The following is a 20,146-nucleotide window of genomic DNA, read 5'->3' on the forward strand; positions in this document are numbered from 1 at the left end:
CTGCCAACAAAAGTCCATCTAGTCAAGGCTATGGTTTTTCCAGTAGTCATGTATGGATGTGAGAGTTGGACAGTGAAGAAAGCTGAGCGCCAAAGAATGGATGCTTTTGAACTGTGGTGTTGTAGAAGACTCTTGAGAGTCCCTTGGACTGCAAGGAGATCCAACCAGTCCATCCTAAAGGAGATCAATCCTGGGTGTTCATTGGAAGGACTGATGTTGAAGCTGAAACTCCAATACTTTGGTCACCTCATGAGAAGAGTTGACTCATTGGAAAAGACCCTAATGCTGGGAGGGGTCGGGTGCAGGAGGAGAAGGGGACAACAGAGGATGAGATGGCTGGATGGCATCACCGACTCGATGGACATACATTTGGGTAGATTCTGGGAGTTGGTGATGGACAGGGAGGCCTGGCGTGCTGCAATTCATGGGGTCACAAAGAGTCGGACACGACTGAGCAACTGAACTGAACTGAATATACATGTTTATTTTTGCGTATGGTGTTAGAACGTGTTCTAGTTTCATTCTTTTACATGTGGCTGACCAGTTTCCCCAGCACCACTTGTGAAAGTGAAAGTGAAAGTCAGTCATGTCTCTTTGCAACCCCATGGACTATACAGTCCATGGAATTCTCCAGGCCAGAATACTGGAGTGGGTAGCCTTTCCCTTCTCTGGGGGATCTTCCCAACCCAGGGATCAAATCCAGGTCTCCTGCATTGCAGGCAGATTCTTTACCAGCTGAGCCACCAGGGAAGCTCCCACTTGTTAAAAAAGACCGTCTTTTCTCCATTGTATATTTTTGCCTCCTTTGTCAAAGATACGGTGTTCATAGGTGCTTGGGTTTATTTCTTGGCTTTCTATTTTGTTCCATTGATCTATATTTCTGTCTTTGTGCCACTACCATATTGTCTTGATGACTGCAGCTTTGGATCATAGTCTGAAGTCAGGAAGGTTGATTCCTCTAGTTTCATTCTTCTATCTCAAGATTGCTTTGGATATTCAAGGTTTTTTTGTGTTTCCATACAAATTGTGAAATTAATTGTTCTAGTTCTGTGAAAAATACCATGGGTAGCTTGATAGGGATTGCATTGAATCTATAGATTGCTTTGGGTAATATACTCATTTTCACTATATTGATTCTTCCAATCCACAAACATGGTATACTTCCCCATCTATTTGTGTCATCTTTGCTTTCTTCATCAGTGTTTTATAGTTTTCTATATATAGGTCTTTTGTTTCTTTGGGTAAATTTATTCCTAAGTATTTTATTCTTTTTGTTGCAATGGTGAATGCAACTGTTTTGTTTTTTTCATTGTTAGTGTATAGGAATGCAAGGGATTTCTGTGTATTAGTTTTATATCCTGCAAATTTATATTCATTGATTAGCTCTAGTAATTTTCTGGTGGTATCTTTAGGATTTTCTATGTAGAGGATCATGTCATCTGCAGAGTTTTACTTCTTCTCTTCCAATCTGGATTCCTTTTCTTTTTCTTCTCTGATTGCTGTGGCTAGGACTTCCAAAACTATGTTGAATAGTAGTGGTGACAGTGGGCACTCTTGACTTGTTCCTGATTTTAGAGGATTTGTTTTTTGCCATTGAGGATAATGTTTGCTATAGGCTTGTCATATATGGCTTTTATTATGTTGAGATATGTTCCTTCTATGCTTGCTTTCTGGAGTTTTTTTTTTTTTTAATCATAAATGGGTATTGAATTTTGTCAAAGGCTTTCTCTGCATCTATTGAGATAATCATATGGTTTTTAATCTTTCAATTTGTTAATATGGTGTATCACATCGATTGATTTGCGATTACTGAAGAATCCTTGGATCCCTGGAATAAAGCCCACTTGGTCAGCACAACACTTTTTAGGACAAATTTTGATTAAGCATCTAAAAAATTCTAGGATGATTCTATTACCCCTGTTTTGGTTGGGGAACTCTTCAGACTTAGGTTACTTGATAAAAGCGTGATTAAACAGTTTCAAGTTTATCACAGTTTATTTTTCATTTTTATTTCTGTTGTCTGCAACCTGGTGCTCGTCGCCAGAATCCAGAACCCCTTGGAGCTTCCCCTCCTCCCTCCCTGCCCCCAGTCAGTGGGAAAAAACCCCATCAGAGTAGTAGTATTTCACCAGAGGCCTGTAAGGCCAGTGGGCCCCACCCCCGCCCCTCCTCATGGGGATGGGGGTGAAGGGGAAAGGAGGGTGAAGGGCCTCAGGGGGCCTCCCACTTATTCTACATGTCTCAGGTCTCTTCACCATGCCAGACTAGAGTCAAGCTCAACAGGGTCTTCTTTCCCCACTGATTCTGCCACGCCTGTTCACTTGGCTGTGGTTTTGCTGGATAGTAGGTGGGGACAATGGGAGTCTCCTTCATCCATTCATGGACGTCACTAACTAGATGATGAGGCATTTGGCTACCTTAAGAAATATCAGTTTACTTCAGTATTGAAATATTTTTTGATTCCAACTCCCAGGTGCTTAAGGGATTAGAATAGACATTTTATTTGTATCTAAGATCTAATTTTAGTCATTCAACAATAGATGTTCTATAAACTCTTGAATAAGACAACCACTATTTCTGCAAAGTGTTCTCTAAGGATCTTCCTCTCCCATTTCCCCACACAACCACTTCCCACTTGCCTCCTTACAGGTGACTATTTATTAGTAATCAGAAGTTCGAGTTTCTATCACTTATTAGTAATGTCATCTTTGGCAACTCTCTTTACCTTTCTAAGCCTCACTTCTCTAAAAAAAGTTGCCTATCTCACAAAAATATTGAGTGGATAAAATGAGTTAATGCATGTGAAGTCCTCATAAATTTTAAGGTGCTATATAAATAAGGTATTATTTTGTCTTAGAAAAAATACAGTAAGCAAAAACATGATATTTTAAGCATCATTTTATAGCAGATTATCCTTCGTCAACAAAGTTAATGCAGTTTTTATTTGCTCAGTTGTGTCTGACTCTTTGAGATCCCATGGACTGCAGTCCACCAGATCCCTCTGTCCATGGGATTCTTTAGGCAAGAATACTGGAGTGAATTGCCATTTCCTTCTCAAGGGGATCCTTCCCAGCTAGGGCTCAAACCTGGGTCTCCTGCATTGCAGGCAGATTCTTTACCATCTGAGCCATGAGAGAAGCCCCAAGGAATGTTATCATAGACTTGAAACAATCTTCAATGACTAAACAAAAGCTCTTCTTTAGAACTACCTAGAAATTATATAGCAAAGTGAGTTACCTGGGTTAAGTTACTACATTTTAAGACTAATATCAAAAGACTATTCTACAGTTGTAGACCCTATAGTTCTTCAGTTATGAGATTCTACAATTTCATGTTTATCACACAGGGAAACAGGCTTATTCTACCTGAACATAATTCAGTTTACTTATACAGCTGTATCAACGGCTAAGCCAGAAACCATAAAGCTTCAAGGTTAAAGTAAGAGGAATTCACACCTATTTTTTATGGTTTAATGTCTTTCAGACTATACTTTTTGATCCTAATTTAGTATTACACTCATTTTTAATGTATTAATAGGATTACTTACATTTTGATTTCCCTGAGACAATCTAGGTTTATGCCTTTTGTAATATCAAAATTTACTTCTGAAAAAGTATTTGAATAGAATTATTTTAATAGGTTTATTAATAGGATAATCTACTTTGTTGGTTAAGTACATATTTCAAAAATTATAAAACAAATTACTTTTAGTGTCTACTTTCAAGTGTCCTGATTTGAGTAACAAATATATAATTTCCACATATAAAAACTAGGAGCAGAGGTCAGCAAAGTCAAGATCTTTCTGACTACTAGGAGAGAAGTGAAAGCAGAACTTAATATGATTGATAAAACATCAGAGGATCTCGTCTATAGGTAAATAGCTTTAATTTCTATAAGATAGTCAAATCAAGTCTGTCTGCTGCTCATCAATGAAGGTGACACTGAGATTCGAGAGGAAATAAGTACTAGAAAACAAGGACTTGTAATTCTTAACCCATACAATCATTTTGGAGAAGGTTAAGCTAATATGCATTTTGGAACTTGACAAGTCTCTGATGTAACTCTCTCTGAGAAAAGATATCGTTACATTCTTTCAAATGACCTTATTCAGACAGACCCTAATGATAAGCTTATCTTATTAGAACAGTATTTATTATCAAAAAAAATTGATATTTAATTTTTATTATCAAAAAATTGATATTTAATATCAATTATCATTGAAACTCTATGACCTGAGATTAAATCATGTTAGTGAATACTATATGGTTGGCAACCTTTACCTAGGGCTTCCCTGGTGGCTCAGATGGTAAAGCATCCACCTCCAATGTGGGAGACTCTGGTTCACTCCCTGGGTTGGGAAGATCCCCTGGAGAAGGGAATGGCAACTCACTCCAGTATTCTTGCCTGCAGAATTCCACGGACAGAGGAGCCTGGCGGACTATGGTCCATGGGGTCGCAAAGAGTCAGACACAACTGAGCGACTAACATTTTCTACCTTTACCTAGAGTGTACAGAGATGTTTGGTTTGAAAGATGTTTAATAAATAAAGTAGACCAACATGATGACTTACATGAAGAGATGATCTTTAGAATTAATTTCGGATATTTTCCCTAACAGTCTATCATTTAGAAGAAAATCAGGGAAGTTGAATTCTCTGTAATGGGTATACAAAATTTAAGCAAAGGTGATGATGATTTAGAAAGTAATTTTCAAGAAGCAGGTCAATGGATTAAAATGGTTTTAACTTCAAAAGTACAAATCTGTTAAAGTGTAAACCAAAATGTCTGTATTTCATTATCTAGAGTTATGAGATTCTTTGAGGAAATAGGATAACCTTTTTGAAATCTAGTAAGATATAGATTTACAAAAAGATGACTATTAACTAACATCCTTTCTAAATTTGATCTGATCTTTAAGAATTAGACACAAAGATAACTGTGCCGGACCATCATCTTTTAAAGTTTCCTTTTATAATATTTATAATACATTAAGCAAAAGAAAGAAAAGGATAAAACATTTCATGTTCAAGCAAAAGCTATCTGAGTTCTCTTCTTGCATACCTAAAAAATGATCACTCTGTTATAATTAAGAACCACTGTGAAAAACATGAAGCTTCAAGAGTACTAATGGGTTCAGAAATGGAAGAAGGAAAGCAGCTGTGAAAATGAAGAATGATATTCTCAAGTATCAATTAGCTATTTGTGAGCTGGATTCCTTTAGCCAAAACATTGTTCCCCATATTGCTTGAGTTTTTTCAAGTTACATTATCCTGTTGGAAATCCTCCATTGGTTGAATTTGCAGGTAAGGAACCAGGGGAGAATCACAGATACAAAATGTTGCAGATAGAGGGCTGATTAATGCATTATACGTAGGTAGGTGTATGTGTGTGTGTGTGTGTGGACGGAGGGCTGATGAGAATCATAGATACAAAATGTTGCAGATGGAGGGCTGGTAGGTGTGTGTGTGTGTGTGTGTGTGTGTGTAGATGGAGGGCTAATTAATGCATTATACGCAGGTAGGGGTGTGTGTGTCAGTCAGTGCCCTTAATATCCAAGTTGTTTAAGGGTTAACTGGTGCCCTTAATACCCAAGTTGTTTAAGAGTTAACTGTACTTTGAATTTTTCATTCATCATTTTAGGGAAAATGAAAAAAGCACTGAAACCTATTAAAGACAAAGATCTAGAAAGAATGTCATAAAACTTGATGGTAAGTAATGGGAGGAAAATAAATGCTAAAAACATCGAGACATTTACTTTGAAACCTTTATACTTGACTTTCCTTAAATAACAAAATAAAACAAAAAAACCTACCATTTCCTGAAAATTGTCAGTTTCCCCAGGAAAGAAAAACTCTCAGATATGTATTTCACCCTCTCTAGTCCACAGAGAAAGAAATGAAGAAAAAAGTAAGAGTCTAATAAAAAAAAAATCTTTTTGGAAATCTTCTCTTTAAGCCTAAGAGCATACTGGAATGTTATAGGTACATACATCTCAGGAGTGTGAAGGTCCCCCCGGTTTTTTCTAATGAGGAACAAAAACCAATAAGTAAAAGGGCTGAAGTGAGGAAAAGACTCTTAGCAGGGGCGGGAGGGAAGGACTTTAGTCCCTACATATAGAAAGGCAGCTTCCTTTCAAAGGAGGGAAAGTGCACCAAGATATTTATGACCTAGATCACTTTTAGAGAAATACTGAATGACCATTACTCATGGGTACACACTTTGACAGGAATGCAAAACTGAGGTTACCATACTAGTTTCCCTCAGAAAATTATGCACTAAAATATTAGTAAATAATCAAGAATTGGCTTCTTTTAACAAAAAAAAATACATATCAAATGGGAAAACTGACAAATCAGTAAATGGAAAAATTCTAAATTATGTTTTAAAATTAAGCCAGAAGTCAGTATGGTTATCAGTCACCAGCCTAAGTAGAATGTCTTAATGACTTACTGTGTATCTTTACTTTGATAAATTCAGGCTTGTCATTATATTAGGTGATACTATTTTAAGCATTATGCCTAAAAAGAATGATAAAATGGGAAATCCTGAATCTGTTATTTCACTAGTTTGAAATCTACACCTTCTATTTTATATTTGCTGATCCTGACAGGTCAGAAAGCAGGTAACATCAAGATAACCATGAATCTAGTATATATAACAGAGAACTGAAGAAGTTACGTCACATGGAAAGGAGAAATAATGACAATAAAACAAGTGATCTTGAATGGTATTTGATTTCTGAGAGGAAGCAGGAGAATGCAGAAAGTAATTACCAAATTTATGCACTACATAAAAGCAGAGGCAGAAACACACATAGCAGGTCCAACAAAAGCAATAACTTTAGCTGTTAATCAGAGAGTAGTACTCAACCTGCAAGTACAGAAGCTGACAGCAAGTATATTTTTAGGAATTTACATACAGGAATGAAAACACTGAATACAGTTGAAAGAAATAGTACCAATTATGAATATTACATCCATTCTTTGGGTATAATTTGGCCCCTTCCCCCTGAAGTCTACAGGAATTTCAGAGTACATTTTAGTCAAAGTGTAGGTCCACAGTCGAGCAATTTACTGTTTATGACAATAAGGCATGTTGAGGCATGATATCAAAGTTGAACTGGATGTTCTCTGAAAATTTTTTCTAATCCTTTGATTCTATATTTTAGTATTACTGAAGCACTACTTCTGGGAAAAATACAAATAATTTTAGTGTGACCCAAATTCATTATTTTATAGTTATAGCATAAATCCAGGAAATACTCCTAACATATGGGAGTTATCATCTATAAGTGTGTTTGAAAATAATGTACTGCCATTATTGGCAGAAATTTATAAAACAATGTTATAAACTAAATCATATGTCTTTTTCTAAGCTATCATGAAATCAGTTGATAGGAAGTTAAAAGTCTTAATTTTTCAAGATGCTTTATCTTTTGCCATGGTACCATCTTTCTATCTTTGATTGTATTAGAGATTTTGAGAAAACAGGTTGTAAAGTTAGGTACAGGGACTGATATACACATTATCCGTTTCACTCTAAAGCAGAGTGAATTGCAGCTGTCTTAAGGCTGATCTTTCACAATGCGTACTAAGTACGTAAAAACTTCAACTTTATCTATAGAAGATATACTATAGGCAATGCTGCCAGGGAATTAGGATTCAGTGCTTTCACTGTTGTGACCTGGGTTTGACCCATAGTCAGGGAAATAAGGTCCCGCAAGCTGTATAACACAACCAAAAAAAAAAAAACCCCAACAAAAAGAAAAAAAATAAGATGAGCTTTACTTAGTATATGTAGGGAGAATTTTTATCCTTCTAATCTGTCTGTTTTTAGAAAAACACATTTGGGCTCTCAAGCTAGGTCATGAAGAAGGTTGATGATATCCTCCATATATCTAGGTTTCAGTAATTTCCACAGTTCTGATTAGCTTCTCAAAATGGAAGTTAAATTCTAAGAAAATCTATATGTATAAATTATATGCATGTATATATATAGAGAAAATGTATGTGTATATGCTTATTATGTATATATATGTGTGCATACATATAACCTACATAGCTATGAAAAAACACATCTGGGTATACATAATTATAAAAATTCCTTATCCAATAATGCATCATTAATTTTTATTAACAATCCAGGATTTGTTTAGCATCATGTTTAACATTTTGAAAGTCAAAACATTAACTTTTTTTGTTCTCAAGGACAGTCCGATTAAAAGAAGACCTCTAACACCAGTAGTTAGTACTTTTTACTTACAGAACGAAAAACTTCGAAATTTCATTGTGGGACTTAAGTCTTTTTACATTTCTAAAACCTGAGAGAAATTAATGTACACGGAATTCTCATATGCTAGTATATATTTCATATGGTCATGCTGTCTTCATGAAACCATTTGACTGGCAAGCATATTAATTATGGTTTCAAAAGAAACTCCCTATTTGACTCACCGGGAGAAACTTTAAGGTCCTAGTCTTATTATTTCTGCTGCTGAGCATGGAATATATTTGTAGATGGAATAAGAAAGGAAAAGAGATTTATTTGGGTAATGCCAATATTTATGGCTTTAGTTTCTTGTCTAAAATTAGGAGGTCAGTGAAAGAATTACAAATGGATTGAAGGTGGTTTTTTCCTTACTAAAAATAAATTTTAGTGATAAAAGCACGATTTATTCTATAACTTTTGAATAACAGCTTTTTCTCCTCACCTATTTTCCAATTATGTAATAAGAATTGGTTTTAAAATTATAATTTAATGTTTTTCATTGGTGTAGGAAATAGATTTGCTTTTTATGGAAATAACTGTCCTTTTAAGAACACATATGTAATTGAAAATATTGGTAAAATGTAAGAAAAGGTCAAAAGATTAAAGCATTAAAAAAGCACCAAAATACAGAAGAATATCAATGTAATAAGATCGTCCGAGTTAAGCCCTTCTCTTCATCAAAACAATTCTACTAAGTGATCCATATTATATAAAGTTTGGCACCAAATGGCTTATGTTACAGGAAGATTGGAGCATTATCTCAAAAGTAAGCAGAAAAAATTTAATATAGTCAAATTAATCACATGAAAAGGCAAGAATACTGATCATGCTGATGGTATTTCTAACGTTTGGTAACGTTTTTAAAAAGGAGTATAAATACTACTCAAATTCTGAAAACCATGGTAGAAGCAAAATTAAAGAGCAGCAGTAACAAAAAATTAGACAAAAATGACAAAATCGCAAAGTAGAACTGATTCATTAAGATTAAATATATGATAAAAGGCATTAGAATTAGAAATGACTCTTATCCTAAACATTAAAATAAATGCCAAAGAATATGAAACATTAACTTCTAAAAGATTGAGAGGAAAAGAAATAACACAAAGCAGAGAAAATGAAAGACACCTCACTATTCCCAATGTGGTTATTATTTATGGAATGGATAAAACATGTTGTAGAAAATGTCACTACAGTTAGATAAACACATTAAAAAATCAACATGCCACATTTACTAAATAATTTTGTAGAACAGCTGAAAAAGCAAATTTCATCAAATTTAGACAGCTTATGTTGGAATAAATAAGTATGGTGAGGTATTAACTAACCCTAAGTTTCACAACAGGCAGCTTCTAGCTGGTTCATTGAAGCTGGATCTTGGCCACACAAGGATTACTGGATAAGAAATCAGTTGAGCTGGACTAGAGCTGCCCAATTGTCTTAATAATGAATGCTCCACACTGTCTGTTAAGTAAAGAGAAAGAGAATCTAGATCAGAAACTCTGAATGAGAAAAAAAAAAGATAAGTTAGAACAGATGAGTGTAGAACATCCATGAACATTTAATAAATACTCACAGAACATGTGGTACTAATTATACTATAGTGTTTAAGTAGAGATTAGGAGGGGTCCAGAACTCAGGAAAGGCCTGCTCCCTGCTCTCTGAGAGCTTACAATCTACTTCACACAATCTTTAATATAGAATTATATAAATAGTATAAATGTTTCATATATGAAAATGAGAAAGAGGTCAACAGAGAAACGAATTACAACATTCCTTCTATTTTGAAAATATTATTAGATAAGTTTTAAAAACATATTTTTAAAAAAGGAAGTAGAGGTTGCCAGAAGACTATTTAGAAAGTTGTCTAAAACCTCCAAAGTACTGTTCAAGTTAGCATTGGTAGAACAGGCACTTAAGATACCTAAGTCATATAACACAGAGTAGTTCTGTGTATCTGTGTTATCCTGAGAATCTTTTTGTATTAATATCAATTTGGGCCAAAGAAATAACCTAGTTCCTACTACATTTTTTTTTTTGGCACTTTGAGCAAAGGTCTTAATTTAGGGAACCAAGTTGTCCTATGACATATTTTTACATTGTGGATAGGCTCAAGTTTCCATATTCCAATTTTTTTAGAGCAGTACTACCTGACTGAAATTTCTATGTTGATGGAAACGTTCTGTATCTACACTGTCAAATATGGTAGTCACTAACCATGTGGGGCTATTTAGCACTTCAAATGTGGTTTCAGCAAGTGGTGCTCGGAAAACTGGTCAGGCACATGTAAAACAGTGAGATTAGAACTATGTCACATCACATACAAAAATAAACTCAAAATGGTTTAAAGATATAAATGTAAAATATGAAATCCTAAAACTTTTGTTAAGAGAACACAGGTGAAACACTCTTTGACATAAATCATAGCAATATTTTCTTGGGTCAGTCTTCTAAAGCAAAATAAAAGCAAAAACAAACAAATAAGGTCTAATTAAAGACATCTGCACAGCAAAGGAAACCATAAACAAAATGAAAAGACAACCTACAAGATGGGAAGAATATATGGGGAGAATATATTTGTAAACAACACAGCAGATAAGGGGTTAATATCCAAAATATACAAACAGCTCATATAACTCAATATTAAAAACAATCTAATCAAAAACGAGTAGAAGACTTGAACAGACATTTTTACAAAGAAGGCATACAGATGGCTAATAGGTACACGAAAAGATGCTCAGCATCACTAATTATCAGAGAAATGCAAATCAAAACCACAATGAGGTATCAACTAACACTTGTCAGTGAATGGTCATTATCAACAAGTCTACAAATAAATGTTGGCAAGGGTGTGGAGAAAAGGGAACCTTCCTACACTGTTGGTGGGTTGTAAATTGGTGCAGCCACTATTGAAAACAGTATGGAGGTTCCTTAGGAAACTAAGAATAGAACTACTACATGATCCAGCAATTCTATTCCTGGGTATGTATCTGGAAAAAAAAGAAGACGCCAATTTGAAAAGATAAATGCACCCCAATGTTCATAGCAGCACTATTTACAACAGCCGAAAAACAATCCAAATGGCATTCGATAGAAAACCAGATTAATAAGATGTGAGATATATATATATATCTCTCTCTCTCACATTACACACACACACATGCACACACAATGGAGTATTATTCAGTCATAAAAAAGAATGAAATACTGCCAGCTGCAGCAACATATTGACCTAGAGAATATTATTATGCTTAATGAGATGAGTCAAGACAGAAAAAGACAAACACAATATAATACCTCTTATATGTGGAATCTAAAAAAAAAAATGTATATACAAAACAGAAACAGACTCACAGACATAGAAAACAAACTTGTGGTTACCAAAGGGGTGAGGGAAGGAATGACAAATCAGGGGTATGGAATTAACAGATATGAACTACTATATATAAAATAGATATGCAACAAGGATTTATTGTACAGCACAGGGAATTATAGCTATTATAATAACCTATAATGGAAAATCTGCAAAAGTACTGAATCAGTATGCTGTACATCTGAAACTAACACAATACTATAAATTAACTATACCTCAATTAAAAAAAAGAAATGTGGCTAGTTGCAACTGAGGAACTGAATTTTAAACTTCATTTAATTTTAATTTAAGATTGAAATTAGAATCTTGTGGCTAGTGATTACCAGGTTGGGAACAGCATGATGCTAGGGGTTCAAACCTGCCTGGTTTGCTAAACTAAAGACAGGCCAGGTTTTCTCTGGCCTGTTCAACAGTGTCCAATACCACTTAATATCATTCACTGCTATATTATCAGTGTCTAGAATATTGGTTAGCACATGACAGATGCTCAACAAATATTTGGTAAATGAATGAAATACACTGTGGTAATATACAGCTATTCATACCTAAGCTACTACTCATAGCTTACTGGCAATATGTCCTGGTTCTCTCATAAAAAAATAGAGAAGTAAAGTTAAACTGTTCTCTGTATATGGAATTGCTTGATTGAAGGCTCAATATGCCTAGAGAGAATAAGAGTGGTGCTAATTCATAACGGCTCAAAGAAAAAAATATAAGTAGTTATATATGAATAACATGTTGACAATTATGGGAATATTGAAGGAAGACTATACAATGGCAAGGAATTTGGTAAGGATACAGATAAGAGTTGATGAGAATGAAAACAGGGAAAAAACCCACCTCAGATTAAAAAAACTAAATTCAGATTTTATGCATGACTAAAGGATGGAAACTGAAGATAGAGAAGCCTTGAATAAATATACAGTAATCTGGTTAGGCAATAATAGAGCTTAGAAAAGTTATGTGGCAGTGGAAAGAGAAATGAATATATCATTTTTAGCAAGTTAAGTGAACTGAAAAAGGGACACAAAACAGTATAAATAGATCCTGCAGCTTAAACAGGTCAGAAAAAAATCTGGTATTGTTTTGATTTCAGGGGATAAGTAAGATGGACAAACTAACATAAAAGAGGTGAGGATCCTGAAAATGAAATGTAAGAAATTATATATTCATGATGTTGAGTTTGAGCAGGTAGTGAACATTCATCCAGGTGTTGTTGTTTTACAGTTAAAATAGGAATAGAATCAAAGGACTAAGATCAGAGTCATTTTAAAAACTACCAAAATGTAGAATAAAATTGAAAACTCCCTTAGAAGACAACTTAGAGGGCAAAGAGAATCATGCCATGATTAGTTGGTAAAAGAGGAATATATATATGTATTTTTGAAAGAGACACTGAAATATCAAACACAGTGCAAAGGAAGAGAGCCACATATAAGAATGAGTAAAATCTGAGCACAGGCTAGTTGACAGTACTGAATTAAAGATAATCTAAGAGGACAAGAACTAGGACAAGATCCTTAAGGTTTGGCTAATAATCAGCAAATCTTGACAGTAAATCTTAGATAAGTGCTTTGGCTAGATCTCAGTAATGAAGGAACAGTAATTTCGTATGAGTGAAAAAGATACCCCTATACTCCTCCTTCATGCCTTTCCAAAACAGACAAATTTAAAATATTGTTAGTGAAGTGTGGAATACAAATCTATTGCTTATTATCCTGTGTCCTCAAAGTGGGGAAAGATGTTATCAAAAAAAGCTCAGGAAACAATTCTGTAAGGTATTAAGGTTTGAAAAGTTGAATCTTATGTTATGAAAAGTAAGATGCCCATGTTTTGTGTTTTTGATGCCATGTTTTACATCTTCATGTTTATCCTTTCACTGTTTAATGTAATTATAAGTTGATTTTTACAATTTTTTGTCTTTTACTCTTAGTACTAGCTTATTTAAGTGGTTGCTCCACAGTGTTTACTATATATTTGCCTTTACTGGTGGACTTTTTCTTTCCTATAGATTCTTACTTCTTGTGGCTCTTTCCACTTAAAATTAAGACCCTTTAACATTCCTTTAAGGTTAGGTTTAGTATTGCTGAATTCTTTTAGTTTTTGGTTGTCTGGAAAATTACATATCTCTTAGCTCAGTTGGTAAAGACTCTGCCTGCGGTGCAGGAGACCTGGGTTTGATTCCTGGGTCGAGAAGATCCCCTGGAAAAGGAAATGGCAACCCACTCCAGTATTCTTGCCTGGAAAATCCCATGGACAGAGGAGCCTGGCAGGCTATAGTCCATGGGGTCGCAAGAGTGGACCTGACTTAGCGACTAACCCCTCCCCCCAATCCTGCTCCCCTTCTATTCTAAATGATAATCTTGCTTGGTTGAGTGTCCTAGGTTGCAGGTTTTCCCCTTTCAGTACTTTGAATATATTATGCCACTCCCTTCTGGCCTGCAAAATTTCTGCAGAGAAATCAGCCGATAGCCTTATGGGGTTCCCTTGAACTGACTGTTTTCTTGCTGCCTTTGGAATCATCTCATTATCTTTGACTTTTGTCATTTTAATTATGGTGTATCTTGGTGTGGGTCTGTTTAGGTTCATCTTATTTGGGATCCCCTGTGGTTCCTGTGCTGGACATCTGTTTCCTTCTTTAGATTTGGTAAGTTTCCAGCCATAATTTCATGTAGTATGTTTTCAACTCCTCTCTCTCTTCTCCCTATAATGTGAATGTTTTCACACTTGATGTTATTCTAGAGGTACCCTAAACTGTTCTCATTTTTAAAATTTGTGTTTCTTTTTGCTGTTCAGATTGAAGGATTTCCATTATTCTACCTTCTGGATCACTTAGGCATCACCTAGTCTGCTGTTAATTCCCTCTAGTTGTTTTTATTTGTCATATTCAGTGCTCTTTCATGTTTTCTAGTTCTTCGTTAAAATTGGCACTGTGCTAATCAATTCTTTCCTCTAATTCAGTTAGCATTATTACTAATGCTCAAACTCTAATTCTGAGTTTGTCTTCTTAGTGCCAGACCCCAGGGCTGGGGGTACCCAGAACGTGGACTGAACCTCTCTCTCCAAGGAGTAAGTCTGTATAGTTCCTCTGAGCCTGTGTAATCCCTCTCCTCTTCCATCTTCCCCTCCCAGGTGTGCAGGTCCTGACCTGATCATTTCTCTTCCTACCTGATTTCATCTGGATCTTGGATTTTTCTTACAACCTTGGTTGTATTAATATAGCCGTCTTTCTGCCAGATGACTTACAGTTTGTTTTCAGTGAGAACTGCTCCACATGTAGATGTATCTTTGAGGTGTTTGTGGCGGGAGGTGAGCTCCACACTTTCCTACTCCACCATTTTGATCTCTCTTTGGGCTCTTTTAATCTAGGAACTCCTGTCATTAACTTCCTAGGGAATTTTCTTGTATTAATTTTTTTGCTAATTTTCTCCAAACCATTTTCTCTTTTTCCAGAATATTTGACTTCTTGAATTATCTTCTGATTTTATTCTTTTCTCTATTTTTACTCACCTCTGTCTTTAAAAAAATTTATTTACAACTTTTCTATAAATCTGAATTATCAATATTTCAAAATACAAATCTAAACAATTAAAAACCTAAACAATTAAAAAGACTAAGAGGTTTAGAAAAAACCAAAGTATTTTCTGGGATGACTATGCATGGACCATGTCTTATAAATTTTCTCTTATCTTTTGAGAGGATGTTATAGCTTCTTTGATTTTTTTTTGCTCCCTGCAATGTTTCTTCTGAATTCCTTTTTTTTTTTTCTGTTTGTTTTGGTCTCTCATTCTGAAGGCTTTCTTCTTCATTTATTTTTGGCTGTTCTGGGTCTTTGTTGTTGTGTGTGGGCTTTCATAGTTGTGGCTCACGGGCTTAGGTTGTGTATGTGGAATTTTTCCTGACCAGGACTGAACTGGTGTCCCCTGCATTAGCAGGCAGATTCTTATCCATTGTACTACCAGGGAAGCCCCAGAATGCTTTCTTCTAATGTGACTGCACATCCATATTTAATAAGGCAGACTAAAATCCTAATGGGAAGTTCTTTGTGAATGATGGGTTTGTCATTGAACTTCACAGTAGATATTTCAGAGGGCCAGTCAACTTTTTCTCAGTGGTATCAAGCATGCAGTAACAACAACTTTAATTCTTTCCACTGTATTAACAGCTTCATACAGTGTTTATTTTTACACTGGCTAGCAACTACTTCATTATTCCTGTTTTTTAGCTTCTAATTATTGGGAACATGGAATATATTTTTAAAAATTTAATTTCCTCTTATATAATATCCTTTATACATAATACATATATATACTATTTATCCTTATCTTTGATGCAGTGTCATATTCAAAAAGTTTTTCAGTGTGTACTTTACTGTTTATTCATTCTTGAATGGAGGTCTCTCCATGACAATTCTAAAAATTGGTTTCATGAGTCTTTGATTCCCTTTATTGTTCTCTGTCTCCTTTGAGGTTATCTATACTGAGACCTACGCACAGTAAACGAAAATTTTTACCCTCCTGTATGTTTGGAGCTGCAAAGCACAGGTTTTTTTATATTCCTGCTTTCAGAATGTGATACCCCTTTACAACTGTCCTCCTCTACCCTTAGGACAGGCTGAACATGAAGGAATTTCAATCTCTAATTGCTTTATAAGAAGTGTTAATGATACTGAAATGAGGAAATGGTTAGGAAAAAGATAGCAGTGGAATTTTTCTATAAAGTAGAGATAGTTGTTAATGTTTAGGTGAGTGCACATTATGGGTCTCTGAGCTAGAAACAGGCAGTGGTAGTAGGTAAACTCTCTTTCCAATTTACTTTTGAATCATTTGGTCTTTCCAATGGGTAAGGCGGAACAGGTGCTTTCATTCAAGCCCAATCAGTGCTTTAATTAGAAGAAATTCCTCATAGCCTGGCAACTGGTTAAATATCATCCTTAATATGAAATGTTTTCATGAATAGCTAGTATGCTGCTGCTGCTGCTAAGTCGCTTCAGTCGTGTCCGACTCTGTGCGACCCCATGGACGGCAGCTCACCAGGCTCTGCCGTCCCTAGGATTCTCCAGGCAAGAATACTGGAGTGGACTGCCATTTCCTTCTCCAGTGCATGAAAGGGAAAAGTGAGAAAGTGAAGTTGCTTAGTTGTGTCCGACTCTTAGCGACCCCATGGACTACAGCCTACCAGGCTCCTCCGTCCATGGGATTTTCCAGGCAAGAGTACTGGAGTGGGGTGCCATTGCCTTCTCCGGAATAGCTAGTATACTTCAGAGTTAAATAAAATAACATTAAAAGGTGAACTTCAAATTATAATTAACTCACTTTACAGTATCTCAATTAAGTCTCATAAAAATAAACTTATTAGACACCTAAATTAATGCAAAAATAGAAAAACATCATAAGGAAATAGAGATGCTTTATAATTCTCTACTTATACCCTTATTACCAAGGGATTTGATATTCATATTAAAAGTTTTGAATGCCCAAACAGACAAAAGATTTTCTTTTTGTTCCTTTTAAATTTTATTTTATTTTTAAATGGAGGATAATTACAATACTGTGATGGTTTTTACCACACATCAACATAAATCAGTCATAGGTATACATATGTTCCCCTCCCTCTTGCAACTTCCTCCCACCTCACTCCCCATCCCACCCCTCTAAGTTGTCCAAGAGCACTGGCTCTGGGTTCCCTGCATCATACAGCAAATTCCCACTGGCTATCTATTTTACATATGGTAATGTATATATTTCAATCCTACTCTCTCAAAACATCCCACCCTCTCCTTCCCCTATTGTGTGCACAAGTCTGTCCTTTTATGTCTGTGTCTCCTTTGCTTCCCTGCAAATAGGTTCATTAGTACCATCTTTCTAAATTCCATATATATGCATTAATATACGATATCTGTCTTTCTCTTTCTGACTTACTTCACTCTGTATAATAGGCTCTAGGTTCATTCACCTCATTAGAACTGATACAAATGTGTTCTTTTTATAGCTGAGTAATATTCCATTGTGTATATGTACCACAACTTCTTTATCTATTCATCTGTTGATGGACATCTAGATTGCTTCCATGTCCTAGCTATTGTAAACAGTGCTGCAATGAACATTGGAGTACACTGTCTTTTTTGATTATGATTTCCTCAGGGTATGTGTGCCCAGTAGCAGGATTGCAGGGTCATATGGTAGTTTTATTCCTAGTTTTTAAAGGAACCTCCATACTGTTCTCCACAGTGGCTGTATCAATTTGCATTCCCACCAGCAGTGCAAGAGGGTTCCCTTTTCTCCATCCCCTTTCTAGTATTTACTGTCTGTAGAGTTTTTGATGATGGCCATTCTTTTTTTCTTTTATTATTTTCTCCATTCTGCCTTTTGTTACTTATTATAGTCTAGTTCAGCGGGATAATTTTGACATTATATGATTTTGCTTTACTGATTTTAAAAATTAATTCTGTATAAAAGATGTGACTCTGTTGAATCAGGGAATGATACCCTAATTAATGGGATTCCATAGTTGCTCAGACAGTAAAGAATCTGCCTGCAATGCAGGAGACCCAGGTTCAATCCCTAGGTCAGGAAGATCCCCTGGAGAAGGGAATGGCTACACACTCCAGTACTCTTGCCTGGAGAATTCCAAGGACAGAGGAGCCTGGTGGCTAGTCCTTGGGGTTGCAAAAGAGTTGGACACGACTTGGTGACCAAATAACAACCCTAATTAATACCATATTAACCAACTAGTTTCTATATTGGTCTGCTTTACAATATTTGACTTGATTTGATAGAGTACAGTAACCTGTGGATTAGAGTCAATGAGTAGTTTCTGACAGTCATTTATAATGGTTAGATTTGTGCTTTGAATAAGGTCTCTATTTTATTGATTAGATTTGTTGTTTTAAGACAGCTTTGACATATGAAATTCTACTTTTGCATGTATACAATTAATATCATTAAAATTATAATAATTAAAGAGTTTTAAAAATGACTTACACTTTTAAAAACAATACACTTAAATTCTTTCAAGGAGTATTTCTGCTTTTCTATATTTTAAGTCAACAAGATTTTTGGTACACCAGGGAAAATTTGCATAGGAAGAATAAAGGTTAATGTTGCAGATGTCAGTATTTTAATATTAGTCTACTTTAATAAATTTTAGTAAAAGATTGTCTCCTATTGATTTAACATTTGTGGATTAATATTTCTATATTATAATACAAGTGCATTATAAACAAAAATAGTTAATTTTCCACACAGTAAAACTTGTACAGTGAAGTATTTCTACAAAGTTGTCTAGTTTTAGAAAACTATAGAATTGGACTTTCTGTTCCTGAATGGGGCACCATTTTCTATGGAGTGCCATCAAATCACCTAAAGAAGAATACTGAGTATAAGATGCATAGAACATTCAACCACGAAAGATAAAACAGGATGTAAAAAAGTGTACAAAACCCCTGTGTTCCAGTTTTGATTCTGAAGTTTATTTAATTGAATTTTCTCTTTTTTCCCTTTATCTCTAACAAAAGAGAAATTGTGGGTTTTTTTCTGCCCCTTAACTCAAGCTTCCTATGATCCTGCAGCTCTAAATTAAAAATAAAACTTGCCAGGGACTTTCCTGGTGGTCTAGTGGTTACGATTCTGTGCTTCCAATGCAGAGGGGGTGAGTTTTATCCCTGGTCAGGGAACTAAGATCCTATGTGTGGCAGAGCCAAAGAATAAAAGTAAATAAGTAAATAAAAATAAAACATGCCAAACCTCATTGATTCTGAGATAAACATCTTTTTCATATTTCAGAAACCCTGCTTCAGGATACATGGTTTTCTTCTTTCATAGTGAAATCTAATTACAGTTGTGTGAGATGTGGGCTTTGGAGTAAGCTAGTTAACTACAACAGTTCATAGCTCTTTAACTCTTACCAAGTCCTGAAATCTTAACTTTGCAGTACCAAAATCCTCCCTAGGCTGTATCCCATGTGATAACCAGAATTACTATAAGCCTTAACAAGATGGATTAAGTAAAAATAGAAACAAGTCAGTGATTTTGTTCCCCTTTAGCCTGCAATATAGTAGAGCAAAGATCTATGTCCGGATAGAAAGGGTAAAGTTACTCTTGGCAGCATTTCTCTAGACATGCAACAGGCAGGTTTCTGATTCCAGTTTTATGCTTATGTGCACAAAGAAAGGTATTTATTTATACCTCTGTTATGATTTATATTCAACATTTATATAATTTTATATAATAAAGAGTAAGATAACATTTTCTCTACAATTTCTGCATTTCCTAGTCACACATTTAAGAAAATGTTAGAAAAGGATACACTCTTAAAACTAGAAGAATAAAACTTTAAATCAAGAATATTTAACATTTATATTCTTCAGATATTTTTCCTTTCTGACTACCACTCTATCCTCTATTTGAATTATTCAACAAGTACAACTTCAATCATTTCTATGTATATATACACACACACACACACATATATATAAAATGTATGTGTATGTAATATATAATCTGCAACT

General features: G+C 35.0%; 1 protein-coding gene and 1 long non-coding RNA gene across 8 annotated transcripts in view; one reads left to right on the forward strand and one right to left on the reverse strand.

Annotated features, from left to right (window-relative positions):
• Positions 1-4,569, forward strand: part of LOC145542561 (uncharacterized) — a 28,268-nt gene extending 23,699 nt beyond the window's left edge. Inside the window, exons 5-6 of the long non-coding RNA XR_014079940.1 lie at positions 3,774-3,873; positions 4,411-4,569. This is a non-coding gene — a long non-coding RNA (uncharacterized LOC145542561). The remainder of the gene's footprint in view (positions 1-3,773; positions 3,874-4,410) is intronic.
• Positions 4,570-8,106: 3,537 nt separating this feature from the next.
• The window catches only part of BOLL (boule RNA binding protein), a 61,545-nt gene continuing 49,505 nt past the window's right edge, over positions 8,107-20,146 (reverse strand). For 5 of the 7 annotated variants that reach the window (XM_081581576.1, XM_081581579.1, XM_081581578.1 and 2 more), the window contains one exon: positions 8,107-9,728. In XM_081581576.1, the coding sequence (XP_081437702.1) occupies positions 9,705-9,728 (24 nt within the window). In that variant the 3' untranslated portion in view covers positions 8,107-9,704. The remainder of the gene's footprint in view (positions 9,729-20,146) is intronic. The other 2 variants (XM_081581575.1, XM_081581573.1) reach the window with 1 other exon arrangement.

Source organism: Giraffa tippelskirchi, chromosome 3, assembly GCF_054371585.1.
Source record: "Giraffa tippelskirchi isolate mGirTip1 chromosome 3, T2T-mGirTip1v1.2.pri, whole genome shotgun sequence".
Taxonomy (NCBI): Eukaryota; Metazoa; Chordata; class Mammalia; order Artiodactyla; family Giraffidae; genus Giraffa; species Giraffa tippelskirchi.